The 16,558-nt window shown below is 46.5% G+C and overlaps 1 protein-coding gene across 1 annotated transcript in view; it reads left to right on the top strand.

Annotated features, from left to right (window-relative positions):
- LOC114693826 (mitochondrial intermediate peptidase) overlaps nt 1-16,558 on the top strand; it is a 134,715-nt gene that overhangs the window by 101,519 nt on the left and 16,638 nt on the right. Inside the window, exon 18 of the mRNA XM_028870362.2 lies at nt 1,969-2,042. Within this exon, the coding sequence (XP_028726195.1) occupies nt 1,969-2,042 (74 nt within the window). The remainder of the gene's footprint in view (nt 1-1,968; nt 2,043-16,558) is intronic.

The raw sequence follows: 16,558 nt of genomic DNA, 5'->3' as shown, positions 1-16,558 counted from the left end.
CAGACCTGGCCATAGGTCTAGAGGGTGTGGGCCTCTACAGGTCAAGAAGAGCAGGGCGTCTTATGTTGTGTCTGTTTGAGTTCCTCCTGTGTCCTCACAGGACCTTGCAGCAGTAGGAATCTAGAGGACCTGTGGCTCTGGCCGCCTCGGAATTCCTTAGAAGGAGCTTCCTTTGGAAGCAAACCAGTAATTATAGCCTGATGTCATAGTCGCTTAGAGCACTTTATCTCCTCACCCCCAAAGTGAGATATCTCTAACACTTCGCAGGCAGTTCCAGCAGATGGCTATCGGCTCTGCACTCTGCCTGTTCACACACAGCCTCTCAGCTCCGCGGAGCCTTCCAGCAGCTGGGCAGAGCTGGCTTTTCCGTGAGAGTACACTGGGGCTCATGCGATGGGTGACAGCCAGCCAAGGGACCAAGAGGATTCTGTGGGTCTCCCACCCCACCTCCTTGCCCCTGCACACTCCCTCCATACCCCTGAGCATTTCCCACAGTTTCACAGATTCAGATATCTCAGAAGTTAATAACCACATTCAGTTCCAGACTCTGCAACTGGGATCTGACGGCATAGGTTTGGGGCTGTTTTTTATAGCCTGGTACCAACATTTTACTGTGTCTTCTGCCCCTTGCATACTGCAGACACGTGGCCTGCTTTGTTTCTAGACTTTGTTCCCAAAGGGTCTACAGCCAACTTGACTACAGTAAATCAGGGATGGTGGCTCTTTACTGAAGATTTCTATAAAATGGACAAAATTTCATCCTGTTTGAAGGGACTATACTTTAATAGAAAACCACATGCTAATAAAAACATATCTCCAAATATTTCCCTGTTGGTAATATGTGAATTCTTGCCTAGACACGTAGCTGCTACACTTTTATGATCATGTAAAAGTTAGCTTGTAAATGTACTCTCTGGACTAGGAAATTCCTAAACTCTGTCAAAGAGTCCTTTTCTTTCTCTTGTTGTGTTTGGTTTGGGTGTTTTGTTTTGTTTTCGAGGCAGTTGGTTACCCTGGACCTCAGGATTCTCCCTCCTCAGCCTCCAGAGTTAGACTTACAGGTCTGCACCAAAGAATCCTTCTAAGCAAGAGCCAGACTCTGGGGCTCCTTGGTGTACAGGACTCCAAAGCAGAGGCGTGCCAGGGGGAGGTCACAGAGGAGCGCTTTGATTTGAGGGAAGGGTACTATATCCCATGGCCAGAAGGAGGGACCATACCTCCTCCTCCACACCAGACCAGAGGTTGCTGAAGCCTCTTCACACCTTGCCCTGCCTCTGTGTGACTCTCCTGCTTTGCCTTAGTGTTCACGTTAAGATACTGACCATGGTCATGTTTTATTCGTGATGTAATGCTGCCTGGAAGTGCAGGTTCCCAGCACCCAGGTGAAAAAACCACATGTAGTGGCATAGGCCTGCAATCCCAGTGCCAGGAAGGTACAAACAGGCACATCCCAGAGCTCACTAGCCAGCCAGTCTAGCTGAATCAGTGAGCCATAGAGTCAGTGAGAGATACTGTCTCAAATGTAAGGCGGAGAGGCACTGAGGAAGTCGCCTGAAGTTGACCTCTCACCTCCACATGCTCACACACTTGCATATGCCACCTATGCGCACATGTGCTTCATAAACACACACACTCAAGTCCAGTTAGAGACAGAATTACCTATTATACAAAAAAAGACTCCAGAACCAGTAGAATAAAAATATCAGGGCTGGGTGTATAGCTCAGTGCTAGAACACTCATCTAGCATGCACAAAGCCCTGGGTTCAATCGCCAGTACCATGCCAAAAAAGTTACCTAATCTCATTAAACTGTGTAGTTGGTTGTGTTAAAAGTACTGTATTTTGCATAAAATATAAAAACACTAAATACCTTATTTTTAAGTATAAAATGTTCCCAGAGCTCAAGACAATATGGATAGAGCCACACAGACTGTGTGAGCAGGTGTGAATAACAGGATCTCTTCCCCAGGGCTGCCGGGGAACGCTACCGCAGAGAGATGTTAGCCCACGGTGGAGGCAAGAAGCCCATGCTCATGGTTCAAGGTAAGGGACAACCCACACTGCCACCTTTCCCGGGACTGAGGGTTTGTTTTCATCTTCATGGCTTGTGTGATACAGCGTCAGCTTTCAGAATGTCGGTGATTCTCTAGTAGAAAATAGTTAACTTGCCAGAAGTCTCAGGAAATGTGCCTTTAGCTCTTAACAGGTCATAGTGGAGGGTTTGTTTTTGTTTGGGTTTTGCTGTTGTTGCTTTAGCTAAAGAATTCATACATTTATTCCTTTTTTTTTCCTTCTGAGAAATCCAAAGCTTAAGGTTAGAAATTTGATATATTAAGAAAATTAGAACCTAGTTAAAGCATCTATTTTTATAATATTTTTATTGGTTATTTGAAAATTTCATATGTATCCTGAGCCCACTCACCTCCCAGTCTTCCCATGTCTGACCGCCTTCCCCTGAGACCCCTCCCCAGCACGAATTCTAATTGGTCTTAATAATAAAAACCTGGAGTCAGATAGCGGGGTAATGCTGAAAGATCAGAGAGACAAAAGAGCAAACCACAGCCACCATCTCTTACCTCGCCAACTCCTCAACCTGAAAGGGGATGAGAGCTCCTGCCTTACATTCCTCCTGCCTTACATTCCTCCCTCCGCCCAGCCATATCACTTCTTGTCTCCACCTCCCTAGTCCTAGGATTAAAGGTGTGAGATCCCAAGTGCTGGGATCAAAGGTGTGTTCCACTGCTGTCTGGCTTTGTTTCTCTTTTAGTTTGGATCAGTCTTGTGTAGCCCAGGGTGGCCTTGAACCCACGGAGATCCGTCTGCCTCTGCCTTCCAAGTGCTGGGATTAAAGGTGTGTGCCACCACTGCCTGGCCTCTATGGCTAACTAGTGGCTTAGCTGCATACTCTGTTTTTTTGGTTTTTGTTTTTTTTAAAGATTTATTTATTATGTAATACAGTGTTCTGTCTGCATGTATGCCTGCAGGCCAGAAGATGGCGCCTGATCTCATTACAGATGGTTGTGAGCCATCATGTGGTTGCTGGGAATTGAACTCAGGATCTCTGGAAGGATAATCAGTGCTCTTAACCTCTGAGCCATCTCTCCAGCCCCTAGCTGCACACTCTGATCTTCAGGCAAGCTTTATTTGTTAGATCACAAATAAAATATCACCAGACCCCACCACCACCACCAAAAAAAAAAAAAAAAAAAAAAATGTCCATTTTGTGTGGTCTGTGTAGTCATTGGAGCATAGTCAAATTCCTAGTGGCCATCCACTCCCAAGGAAGGATGAGTCTTTCTTACCTGTATCCATGCCAGAATCCGTCAGCTGATGAGAGCCTTGTGATGCCTGGAACAGTACAGTGCTAGCTCTCCCATGTTCATGCCACTGCCTGCACTGTAGTGCTGTGGGCCACCAAGCTGTGGGACCAGTTCGCTGGTGAGGGTCAGGGCCAGCTCTCCTGAATCTAGGGACATTAACATGGATTTAGGCAGTAGCCCAACCACAGGCATCTGCAAGGGGTTCTGTGGTTAACAATGGCCACAGACATCAACATGGTTCTTGGCCACATCAGGACCATTGACCCACTCGTGGCCCTCAGTGGCTGCATGAACCACAAGCCTCAACATGGACTCAGGTGGTTATACATGCCACTCACATGAGCTTGGCTCCCTGAGGCAGCAAACCCTGAGGACATCACCAATGTCAGTGTTCACCGAGGTCTGGGCAGCAGCGTGGACCACCTATGCTAACATGGCCTCTGGTATATCAGACCACAGTGGTCCTTTGAGGAGGTCTAATCCAGAAGGTGAACATTTCCTCATCTCAGGCCTCCATCATTGTCCAGAGCCAGGGGTCTCCCACAACCGGGCAGTAGGTTCAGTGGCTGAGTTTGCATCTATGAAAGCTCCAGGCTGTTGTAGAGTATCCTGTGGACCTGCTTCATTTTTCTCTTTCCCACCTCTCCATCACATACTTGTTTATTGTAGTGGCACTTGGATATCTACTGACTGCCTGGGGCCCTGTCCCAGGAAGCCTAAATCATCTTTTTATACTATCGAAATTTTTGTTTTCCTATATAATTGACAAATGTTAATTTATGGAAATTTTAATTGTAGGTGGAAGTGACCATCATGAATTTTCATGGAATATCCTCATAAATATTTATAGGCAGACGTGCTTATTGGACACTCTCGATATATTGATAGTTATAATTATAGCTAAGCCTTTTGACTATCTAATGAAATTGTGCTAGGAAGTGATTCCCAGTATTTGGGGAGTACTGTTTTATTGTCCTGGTAGTAACTGTTCTAAACTGTCCTCTTGCCTACTGTTGACTGTAAGGCCAGAGCCATGCCTTTGATTCTTGCCCTGTTCATCAAGCATGTGAGTAGTAGTGTGCGCCAAGCCTGCTTGTAAGCTCCGGGGTAGAGGAGTGGAAGACGCCCAGTCAAACAGTGCTCCTCTGAGTTTGCGTTCATTTGATCAGCCCGTCTGGGTTGGTTGGGTAGTTGAGGTGCTGGTCTGGGCTTCCTCTGCTCAATGCTTGATGGCATCCTGGTACATCAGTGAACAGCTCCAGATTGCCTACTTTTAATGAAGAGCATATGCTAATCTTGCCTCAGTGTCCTCCTTGCTCCCTCTTGGCCCTTCTCCATCTCTGCTACATCTAGAACGGTTTGTGTGTGGCTTTTTCCTTGCAGTAGGGTATGGCTGTGTTGCTCTGGCTCTTAAACTGAAGCCACTCTCTTCCTGCAGCCTTCATTATAACTGGTACTGTAGGCATGCACTACCACATGCCTGGCTAGAACTGTTTTAAAGGGCTCTCACGTGGTAGTTAATTCAATCTCCTTAGGAATCCTCTGAGGTATGAACCATTATCATCTCCATTTTATAGATCATGAAGCAGGCCAGACCCCCTGCTCCTGTTGGGAGTAGTGAACAGAAGAGCCAGGATTCAAACTTGGTCCTGCAGCAAAGACCAAGCTTTTCAGGACCCCGAAGAAGGGAAATGAATTGGCTCTAGTAGTGGATTACATACTGGTAGTACACAGTCCCATGCGGACAGCCCGTTTCATTGGAGAAACTGCTTGCTCATGGTGATAGTTTGTGTTGTGTGTGACATCTGTGCTTCCTTGGGCTCTAAAGGATGTCCTCACATGAATATTAATTTCCATGCTGTTCAGCACAAGTCAAAATTTCATTCTGTTCATGGTTCTCGTGACTGCTCTGATTTTTCTACTCTTCCCCTGACCATGCTACACCCCCCCTTGTACAAATTCTGTACTTTATCTAAAACACTTTTGAGCCAAAAAAAAAATGATATTTTTTTTGCACTCAAATTCCCATTCTCATAAGATAAAAACAAGTCCATGGTTTGGGCTACAGCTGCAACATTTAGATTCCAGTTAGCACCAACAGTAACTCTGCTTGTATACTATTTTATATTTCTCTTCATGTTTTCCCACCAGATACTACTATTGATTCATAAGATATATTACATGAATGGGGGAGGTCTGCAGAGAGGTCACAACATCTGTTGTCACTTAAGCGTTGGATTTATAGGACAAGACCCACAGTGACTACTCAGTTGTATGCTACCAGCCTGTACTGAAAATCAGGATGTCAGATGCTGGCATTTGGCCTTGGCTGCTGGGTTTAACTGGTAGGGTTGCTGAGCTTTGTTCTATACAAGTGAAACACATGATGGAGACCATCTTCTTTCTCCCACCCGGCTCTGGTCCACCCCTCTTCCAAGAGTGTAGTAAGTAGATAGCCAGAGTACAAATGGGAGATGCTTTACTATATCAGTTCAGTATTGACTGACAAGCTATGTATGGGACAAGACAAAACAGATTGCCAGGTGGGGTTTAAAAGAAACTGTTTGAACTCTCAGTAGCAGTGGTATGCTAGATAAGATAAGCCCTAAGAAGTGTTAAAGCTCAAAGCCTTTTTGGGGTGTGGCGGGGGCTTCTGGGTGCCAGCAGAGAGCTGTCCTTTTCAGAGCAAGTCTGCAGATCACATTCAGAAGTAGCAGGAGCAGCTGGTCTCCTGACTCCTGCCAGTCTTGACCCTAGAAGTAACTGCAGGGACCAAACCCCTCTGCCTGCAGCCACTGGTCCTGTCCTGGAAGCAGTCTCTCTAGCTCTCTGCCTGGGGCAGAAGCTTCAGGTGTGAGGAGACTCTGGAGAAGTCTTTCCTGTCTGGTGAGGGATCTGGCTGACAGCTGGGCACTGAAGCTTGGCCCCCGCAACTGCTCTGGTTTTCCAGCTTCAAACTGCCCAAATTTATACAGCTAGCTGCTAAGGTAGGTCCTGATAGGTAGATAAGATGAAGAAACAGGACCAGTCAAGGAAGAACTGTCAAACCTGGCGGCTGGAGAAAAAATCCTGAGCCTGCCAAAACCTGCCCGAATCCTGCAGTCAGGTCCATGGGTCTCTCTCTCTGCCGTTGCAGAGGTAAGGCCGGTCATAAGGACTTTCCGCTGCTGCTCCTGCGTACTGCAGCACTCTGCAGGCTGCCTCCTGCTTCCCCGCTGTGTGCAGCTGGGGTTCTGCTCTGATAGGGGTGGGGTGGGGTGGGGTGGGGTTTTGTTTGTTTGCCTCAGCTGAGGCTGGCTGCACTAAGGGTTTTCAGTAGCTGAGCCTGCTCTGGGTGGCTCCTTTGCCATCAAGGCTTGAGCCTACCAGCCATAATGAAGTTGGGGGCCACTAATCCCCCAAAGCATATTTGATCTAGTTGGCTTTACTTACTTAGGAAAAGTTCCGTTTTCTTAGGTATTAGATATATATTTAACTGCTTCTAAATGAGAAGACTTAGATAACAGAAGACAAATAGCATGCCTGCCTCCAGACTCCGTACTTCTCTACCAAGCCCGGCCTTTGTTTGCTGCCCTGAGGAAAGGACGGTTTCAAGTAGACCACTGCACCATTTCCCGGGGCCTCATGCCTCTGCGTGGGCCTCATGGCCTCCGAGTGGGGCATTTGCAGAGAGCTCAGAGAAGGCTTTGGATCCTCAGGAATAAACACTGCTCCTAAAAAGCAGGTGCACTTGAGATCCTTAAGTTCTCCACAGTGATCCAGCTGCTTAACCACTCAGTCCCCCAGGAGACAGACCTCAGTGGGCTGCCCCCCACCTAAGAGAGCCCCACAGAGTTCACAGTGGTGCCTTTCTTCTCTGTCTCATTTGGCCAGCTCATCAGTGAAAGCCCACTGCCAGGCAGTCATGTCTCTGCTGCTCCAGCTGCCAGGTGGTGGCACATCACCTAGTGTTTCTCACAGGAGACAGCAGGCTGCTCCGGGACTGGGCCTTTCCCCTCAGGGATGATGCACCATGGTCAAAGCAGTATTTCCTCACTGGAGAAGTGTGGCAGAACAGAATTAGATTTTCAATTCCTAGATCTGCTACTGTTTCCTGGCAAAGTCAGTCTCCCTCAGTGAGATCAAATGAAATTTGACTTGGAAATACCATTGCCTCTCTGCTGTCTTGTGGAGGGGTATGTGTGGTGGCCCACGTGCATGTGGTGATGAGTCAGAGCTTCCTAGACAGTTGGGCTCTGTGGACTTTTAGATGCATTCATAGATTATATAAAGAAACATGTCACAAGCACCTTATTTAGTGCTGAAGCTCCCAACTGAACGTGGTGTGGCAAAGCCTGACTGAAGCCTACTTTCTGGCTGCCATTCTAGGTAAGGCTACGCCCTCTCTGTGTAGTGTGAGGGAAAGTTTTGGCTTTGCCTCCTACACCCTGCTGAATTTCTGTGTTACATTAAGTGTCGAATTTCTGAGTACCTTTGCCTAAGATAAAACACAAAGATGTGGCATTTTCATTCACGTTGCCATTCTGTAAGATCCATACTGGAATCTTAAGTTGTGCTGTGGTGAGCATGAACCAGAGTTCAGTTTCCTTACTATCATTTTAGATTATGGATAGTTTTCTAAAAAGCTCAAGAGCCCTGAGCTGGTAAGTATCCGGCCAGGGCTAATCTGTCCTTGCTGGAAAGCCCAATGGTTTCCCAGCAGCAAGAAGAGTGGCCCTGAGTGCTGGAGGTGGAGACTGTGTCAGCAGTTTGTGAGGGACAGGTGAGGCCTCATGCAAGCCAGCAGCCTGTCCCTCCCTAAGACTTTGTCCTATGCTTGTGTTCTCTGTGCCCTTGCTGAGTTTGGGGGTTTAAATTTTACTTTAATTTTCCATAGTTTTTACTAACTACTGACAGGTTATCATGCCAGGTCCTTTATTGAGTGTCACCTCCTTTAGTGCCCTGTAACAAGGGTCTCTGTTTCTGTAAAGAGGTCTTTCACTTGAAAGCTGCCTCCCTGCAGGAATTCTGACCTGATTGATCTATAGATCATGGACTATGGCATAAGCCGTGAGGACTCCAAGTCTGTGTCGTCTGCTTTTTTAAATGTTACAACCCAGCTATTCTCATTGCCATTTAGAGTCCCCTCTGGCCTCTGAATCTGTAGGGGACGCTGTTAGTTATTTGGCGTCGCTCTTACCCTGCAAGGAAATGTCATGAAACACGACAGAATCCACTAACAAGAGATTTATTAAGATAAGAGAGAAAGACAGGTGTGCTCAGGCCTGTTAAAGAGACACGTGCATAAAGAAGAAGCCGGGAATATGGTGCCAGCTTATAAAGGCTGGGTCACACATGCATAGACAGGTTTATGTGGCTACTCCACGCATGTGCGTAGATCACCATGGTTGCGTTGCACTTTATGCAGCCATGCAAAGCCACGGAGTCCTGGTCACGGAGATGTTTTGACCTGGAAATGGCTATTTTGACCCGGAACTGGCTAGGCGGAAGTGTCTAGGTCCGCTGGCTTGCGCAGTCATGCCCAACGTGGGGGTGTGTTGTGAATCTATCAGCCCCTTCTTCCTCTGGGCACTCTCCACTCCCTGACAAAGCCTCCCACTTCCTTACCACGTGTAGCAGCAGTGAGTGACCACAGTGACCCTAGAAGAAAGACTGGCCAAAGCACTGGGCCCTACAAATCCTTGTGCTCTAACTACAGCCCCTTCTACAGACAAGCTCAGCTTTATTTTCGTGTCTCTATGGCCAAGAGTGATTTGCAAAGTGATACTGTGTTCTAAAGATCAGATAAGAGGAAAAAATAGGAGATAAATGAGTCAATTATCAGGAAACAGAAACTCCCTTCCCAAGTGACTCACAGGACCAAGGCCTAGAAGCCCGCAAGGCCTGACCTTAAGCTGATTAAAATTCATTTACTACTTAGTATTTCCGCAGATCTTTATAGGAACAAAAATGCATTCACTTTGCCATAATTATTCTGAATCATCTCTTCTAGTTCATTAGATTTTATTTATGTTCACAAAAACAAACCAAAGGATTATGGCTTAGACTCCCAAAGGTCACTCCAAGGAGATTAATAAAAGCAATCAACTTAGATATTTACCCTTCTTTAAAAGACTTCTTAAGACCAGGCATGGAAGACTCCCAGCACCAAGACACTGGGTCACACCACCCACCAAGACTTGGGTTCATACCATTTACCCAGAGACAGATTTATACCATCCACACAGACATGGATTCATACCATCCACTTAAACTTGGGTTCACACCATCTACCCAGAGACAGGTTTATACCATCAGACACCAGGTCACACCATCCACTCAGAAACAAGTTCATACTATTCACCCAGACATGAGTTCACACCATCCTCCCAGACACCAGGTCACACCATCCACCCAGATATAGGTTCACACCCTCCACTCAGAAACAAGTTCATACTGCCCACCCAGACATGAGTTCATACCATCCCCCCAGAGACAGGTTGACAGCATTCATGCAGACATGGGTTCCCTTCATCATCCCTGAAATGGAACCAGGGCTCCTTGGGGAAATGGCTGATTCTAGGCCCAGAACGGGAAGACTTGGAAATGATCCAGGAGCATCTTGGGTGCCATAAAATGAGTGTGCCCAAAAGCACACTGAGGAGTGGCAAGTGTGTCATAAGCAGTGAGCTTGCTGACAGAGCCCCCAGTGGCCAAACCAGGAACCCAAGCACTAGGTCAACAGTGCCATGCCCAGGTAGAACCGGAGTCTCCGATAAGGATCTGTGTCCACACTGATACAGACAAGCGAAGGAGTGAGTAGACAGAGCAGACAGATTCCCCATGGAGAGGAATTCTCATCATGTATGGCACCCACCCCTCCCCCAACTTCAATCTGTGTGGTGTGAACCCACTCACAAGTTTGGCAGATGGCATCTCATCCAGAGGGTGAGGAATGGCTGCAGTGACAAGTGACGGCACTGTGTCCCTAATGAAGAGAGGTGTGCTGCCTCCAGGACTTCTGTCACCAAATCACACCCTCAGTTTGATCATAAGTAGATCGGATAACCCACTAGGAAATCATTCTGCCTCATGCCTGGGAGCAAAACTGTTAAGGTTATGGATAAGGATAAGACTGTGGGAGCCTACAGAGGCAAGACTAGTGTAGGGTGCTCTGGGTGGGACTTGGGACAGAAAAAGGCACTAGATAAAAACAGATGATGAGAAAAAGGCACACATTTCATCAGTCACACTCTGTGTTGGCCTTTTAGTTGTAACAAATTGCCATCACAGCATAAGATGCTGACCACCGGGAACTAGCTAACCCTGGACCATATGGGGGATCTGTACCTCACAGATGTTAGTAAATACTGATGGCCTACTCGTGATTAGACCGGAGCTGTGATCTGGAGCCACATTTTTCTGCTTCCTGGCAGCCACTCCCACTGTGGCAGGGCGGGGGAGTGGAGACGGCACATAGGTTCCATTAGAGTGATGCGATACAGATGCAGCTGGGAAGGGCAGACAGCAGCTCTGCAGGGCTCTGCAGACAGACACTGTGGAGACTTTGGGCATTCATTTCAGGACTGTGAAGAACCACGGTGTTCTAAGGCAGACTTATTTCTGACAGTATCCCTTGGCTGTCAAGGACAGATGCCCAAGCAGAAGGCAGTAGTAAAGGTTAAGTTAAACTGCTGGCTGTTGGAGAATGGGCATTTGGAGGGAAAGAAAGAAACTGAAAAATATTCATGAAATAGACTCGGTGTGTCCTGGGATTTGACATTGGAGTGAGGGAGTGAGATGTCGTGATGAATTTTTTTTTTTTTTTAAGCTCCAGGCTTTAACCCCAGAGAGATCATCGTGTTGTTATAGGAACTGAGAACTGTGAGATACAGTTGGGACCGCAGCGTGTAATGTATAGACACTCAGTCACCGTGTAGAGTTCAGAGCAAGGAGCGCCAAGCCTAGAGGGTTCAACCCCTGTGCTGCTGAAGGAACCCAGATAGAACTCCGCCTCCACCCAAACAGTGCTGGCGGTGGGAGCCTGCTTTTCCAGAAGTCGGGTCCATTTCCCAGTTACACACCTCCTGTTGACAGGATGGCACATTTACTCCAATTGGTGCAAACTGTTTAGTCTGCTTTAAAAGTGTGATGTCTTACCAATGCATCATTCAGGTATTGAGCCTTGGTGGTGGTGGTGGTTTGGTTTTGTTTGATAATACAGTTACTAACCTAACCTAACCAAATGTGCTTATTGTTTGGCTTTGCTGCTGCTGTCGTTTGTACAAGAAAAGCATGCTGACAGTCAGGGAGCCATAAGACCTGTCTGTCAGCAGGACAGCCGACGTCTGAAGTAGGAAAGCTAAATAAACAGTCACTAGTCAACGCCAGCTTGACTGATTTTTCCCTGTTGTCAAAATGTATGCGGGGCTATTTAGGAAGGGCACTTACATGATTTTTAGCACTAAAAATTAGTAGTTCTTATTTCCAGTTTTAAAAACATGCAGTTAACTTTTAATCATGCAGCCTGATTAATCCCCAAATATTGGCATTGTGGCAGGAAGCTGGCATGCTCAGTAGGTATATGCTGCCTTTGGATGGTTATTATTCTGAAGTTTATTTTTTTATGTCTGTTTGCTTTTTAATTTTTTAATCAAGTGGAATTTTCAAGAAGAGATAAGCATTAACACATGACAAGTTCTGCCTGTCTGAGCCAGCATCTGTGCCCCCAGGGATGGAGGCCCAGCTTCAGCAGATGCCAGAACATGCTCAGAGGCCCAGGGCCTGGGCTCCTGAGCGCCTGCCTGAAGTGTGCTGGAGGACGTAGGAAAGCCCCTCACATAGAGAGATTAAACAAGAAGGAAGATGATTCTAGTGATAGTGGTGTGGGTTTTTACCTAGGTCTTAGTGTGTAGTCTAAGTTGGCCTGGAGGCAGTCCTGCCTCCTGAGTGCTGGGAATGCGGGTGTCTGTTGCCATCCCTGGCTAGGACAAGGAGCTTTTTAAAATGCTGTCATGTCAGGCACGACTAATGCTGGAAGCAAGTCATCCTGATGACTCGCGATAGGTTGTTCAGAAGTTTGCATAGGTTCTGCGTTTCTCTGTAGTGAGAGAGGCCTCTCCTAGCTCTGAACCACCTTGCCCTGTTTACCTCTCACTTCATGGTAATATGTCTTAGTTCACCACATGGGTTTATTTTGGTCTCTGCCCTCAGTAAGGTCTGAGTTCTCTGAGTTCTGAACTGGCATCACATTCCTGGTCATATCTACAGCCTTATTCATAAGGCTCTGTATCTTCCAGTGGAGATTTGTTAAATGTATGACTTTAAGGTTTGACTATGAAATGTCCTCATAGCTCCTATTTGCATGCTAGGTCTCTGGTTGGTGGTGCTGTTCGGGGAGCTGGAGGAAGCAGACCACAGGGAGTGGCTCTTTGGGAGGCTAGCACAGACCCTGGTTTTTCTGTTTTCTGTCCCTTGTAGGAAAGAGCTCTCCACTCCCCACTCCTGCCATTGTCCTGTCTAAGTGCAAGGGGCTAAGCAACCACAAACTGAACCTTGGAAACTGACACCCATGCGTGGGCACCAGCTCTCCCTGATCCACTGAGCACTATTAAGGTGTTAACATGTGTTCAAAGTCAATGTTAGTGTTAATGAAAAGTTCTTTCGTTTGTATTGAAAGTGTTAGTTTTCTGTAAACAAGAAAAACGTGTCGGGGGTTGGGCAGTTTGACTCTCTGAGTAGCAAATGTTGGCCGCTCCTCTGCTGCCTTTCTGCCTATAGTAGAACTGTCAGGCAGACAGCACCAGCCGTGAACAGTCCATGGACACCTTGAGAAGACTGCGGAAGAGCACAGCCCCAGCGGGGCTGTTTTGAAGGGTTGTGCTAGCTCTTTTGTAATCCTGGTTTACCCTGCCACCATTTCCAGCCAGGCCACAGGGGGAGCTCTTCCCTTAATGGCTAAGAGAAGAAGGATGATGGTTGGTGCTAAGAGGCAACACTGAGTTTGGTCCAAACAAATGTCTGTGGTTGGTTCAAACAGCCTTTCCCGGGTATGTAAGAGGCTGCCTGGGTCAGCTGGAAGCAGTCTCTGTGCTCAGGTTCACCTGTTCTCTGCCTTCCTCTGTTAGGCACCAGCCTGGCCTTTACCTCCTTCCGCCTGCTCAGCCCCTTCAGTCCACACACCATGTCAGGACCCCTGGTGCCCCTTTCCTGTACTCTGTCCTTTTGGATCACTTTTATCAAAAGTGAAGTCCTTAAATAGATGCTGCCATTTGGCTCTTGAAGATGCTGTATGTTCTTTCCTTTGTAGATCTCTGCACCTGAATGCCACATATAGTTACTCCGTTATACATAGCCAGTGCTCCATAGGCATAGTAAAATAGATCAGTCTTTACATTTATATTCTTTTAATGGAAGACCACCAAGTCATCCTAGTAACTTAGTGGAACTATTAAAGAAACGAACATTAAAGTATTTGTAGAAAATGCCATAGGAGCTCAGAGAAGTCCTGCTGCTTGATTTAAGCAGCATGGAATAGTCTGTACATGTTAGTAATGGAAGTTTCCTCGCAGAGCTTCACTGACACCAGGCCAACTGCAAGCACAGGCCTAGTGTGGCTTGAGTTGTCCTGAAGCCTGTGGCCTGCAGCTCCTCCTTGCCTCCTGGTTCCCTTTGGTCTTGGTTCCAGGAGCACTCACTTCTCATCCACCACCCCAGGAGCCTGAGGCTGGAGCAGCAGTCCAGTGTTGGTTCAACTGTGTCACTTTCAAGAGTTCAGTGAAAACTCTAAACAAGAGTCCACCTTGATCCCCTCTGGTGAATTTCAAAAATGAGGCAGCTACTGCGTACTGCTCTAGAGGGAGTCCTGGGTCTCAGCCCTGCCTGACCGACCCCTCGTGGAGCCACCCTTGCTCTGTGTGATGATTGGACAACTGGGGGAAGCAGCACAGGAGGGTGACAGTCTGAGGACACTAGCTCTTGTAAGTCTCCCTCCCCAGCTTGGGGCCTGCAGCCTGCTTTGGGCTGGTGGCATGGGATAAGGACCAAACACACCCACCATTCAAATAGCTGCTCGTGTATGCTGTCCTTACTTTAGAAAGAGGAAAGTGAACTTGAACTCATAGGATTTGAGACGGAAAGTTGGAAAGTTAAAATAGAGTCGATATTTCAAAGATTCAGATACACGAAAAAGGAAAACACGTGGCTCCTTTAAGTGAAAGGCCCTCCCAGAAAGAGTGACTGTTTGGGATCTTGGCTTCTTACTCTTTAAATCCTTGCTGCTGGAGCACCAGGAGTAAGTGGTGCCTATGTGTACTGGCGTTTTAATGCTTAATCAACTTCTTGGGTCAACCCTCTTTGTGTTCTGTGCTGACTGGACAACCAGATGACGCACGCTGGGAGTGAGCACCTGTGTTACCACCACAGAAACTGTTGGGTGCTTTGTGCTTTGACAGGGTAGGGCAAGAAAAGCCCTGCAGTGTGCTGATCTCTTGACAAAAAAAAAGCCACCTCTCTACCATTAGCCAGAGCCTCTACTACCCTTGATTTTTCCCCCTTCTTGATACTTTTTTTGGTTTTGTTGTGGTGGGCCTGGGGGTTTGTGGTGAGGAATGCTGGTTATTTTTTTTTTTTTTTTTTTTTTTTTTTTTTTTTTTGTCAACTTGCTAACTAGAGTCATCTGGGAAGAGGGAACCCCAATTGAGAATTGCTGCCATTGGCCTGGGCTGTGGGTGTGTATACGGGGCATTTTCTTGACTGATAATTGATGTGAGAGGGTCCAGCCCACTGTGGACAGTGCCACACCTGGACAGCACAAGTCTGAGTTGGATAAGAAAGCAGGCTGAGCAAGCCATGAGGATCGAACCAGTAAGTACATTGCCCCATTGCCCCCGCTTTTGGTTCCTGTTTTTGCATTCCTACCTGGAGTTTTTACCACATCTTTCTTCAGTGATGAAATGTAACCTGCAAGCTGAAATAAACCCTTTACTCCCCCAGGTTGCTTTTGGTTATTGTTTTATTAGCAGCAGCAAAAAAGCAGCTAAACAGAGAGGTTGGTTGATTGGTTGGTTGATTTTTTTAAATTTTATTTTATATAATAGATTTTGATCATATTCTTTCTCCTCCCAGATCCTACCTCCCTTCCTATCCACCCAACTTCATGTTCTCTCTTTGTCACACACAAAAAGAAAATCAAAACAGACAAAAAGTTTTTTTAATCAGTAAGACAAAAATAAAATGAGGCAAGAAGTACACAAACATTATGGATTCGGCTTTGTATTGGTCAGCTGTTCCTGAGCATGGGGCCTGTACTGCAGTGTGCTTGATATACCCAGTGACACTCCACTAGAGAAAACCGATCTTCTCTTCCCATCAGATATCCATTACAAATAGATTCTTGAGTAGGGGTAGGACTTTGTGTCCACTTCCCCTTTTACGTGATGAGGTTTTTGTCCGGTTTGAACCCGTGTAGGCTTTTGTTTGTATACTGTCACAGTCCCTGTAAGTTCACATGTATGTCAGTCCTGTTGTATCTGAAAGACACTGTTTTCCTTGTAATCATCCATTACCTCTGGCTGTTACAATCTTTCTTCCTCCTCTTCCACATAGATCCTGAGTCTTGAGGGGAGGGGTTTGATGAAGACATTTAGGACTGAGTGTTCCAAAGTCTCTCACTCTCTACACATTGACCAGTTGTCGGTCTCTTTGTTAATTACCATCTACTGCAAGAAGTAGCTTCTCTGATAAGGCTTGAGTGATTCTCTAATCTACTTTATTTTATTGCTATGTTCTTTTAGCAGAATAGTATTATTAGATTTTTCCCCTAGGCCCGTGACCTATCTATTCTCAGGTTCTTAGCCAATCTTAGCAGTATTAGGAATGGGTTCCATCTCATGAAGTGGACCTTAAATCTAATCAGGAAGTGGTTGGTTACTCCTGTAACATCTACGCCACTATTGCACCAGTGTATCTTGCAGTCAGATCTCTGTTGTAGGTCACAGGGTTGGTAGCTGGATGATATTGGTACTACTTTTTTCCTCCCGTAGTGTAAAAAGTACCTTCTAGCATCATGAACGCTAGTCAGTAGGGGTGAAGCTTCTGATTTGTCACCAGCTCAATTTCTCCATGGTTGATGACATAAAGAAGCTGTCTTCAGTAAAGGCCTACCATCATGTTATACAGAATAATCAATAGCCTTGACAGTGACCTACAATATTTAGGTGGGGAGTCTGTGGGACCCCTTTGGCCAATGACTCAACAAAA

The sequence above is a fragment of the Peromyscus leucopus genome, chromosome 9, assembly GCF_004664715.2.
Source record: "Peromyscus leucopus breed LL Stock chromosome 9, UCI_PerLeu_2.1, whole genome shotgun sequence".
NCBI lineage: Eukaryota > Metazoa > Chordata > Mammalia > Rodentia > Cricetidae > Peromyscus > Peromyscus leucopus.
The sequence above is the reverse complement of the archived record's forward strand: the minus strand, read 5'-3'. Positions and strand labels throughout refer to the sequence as shown.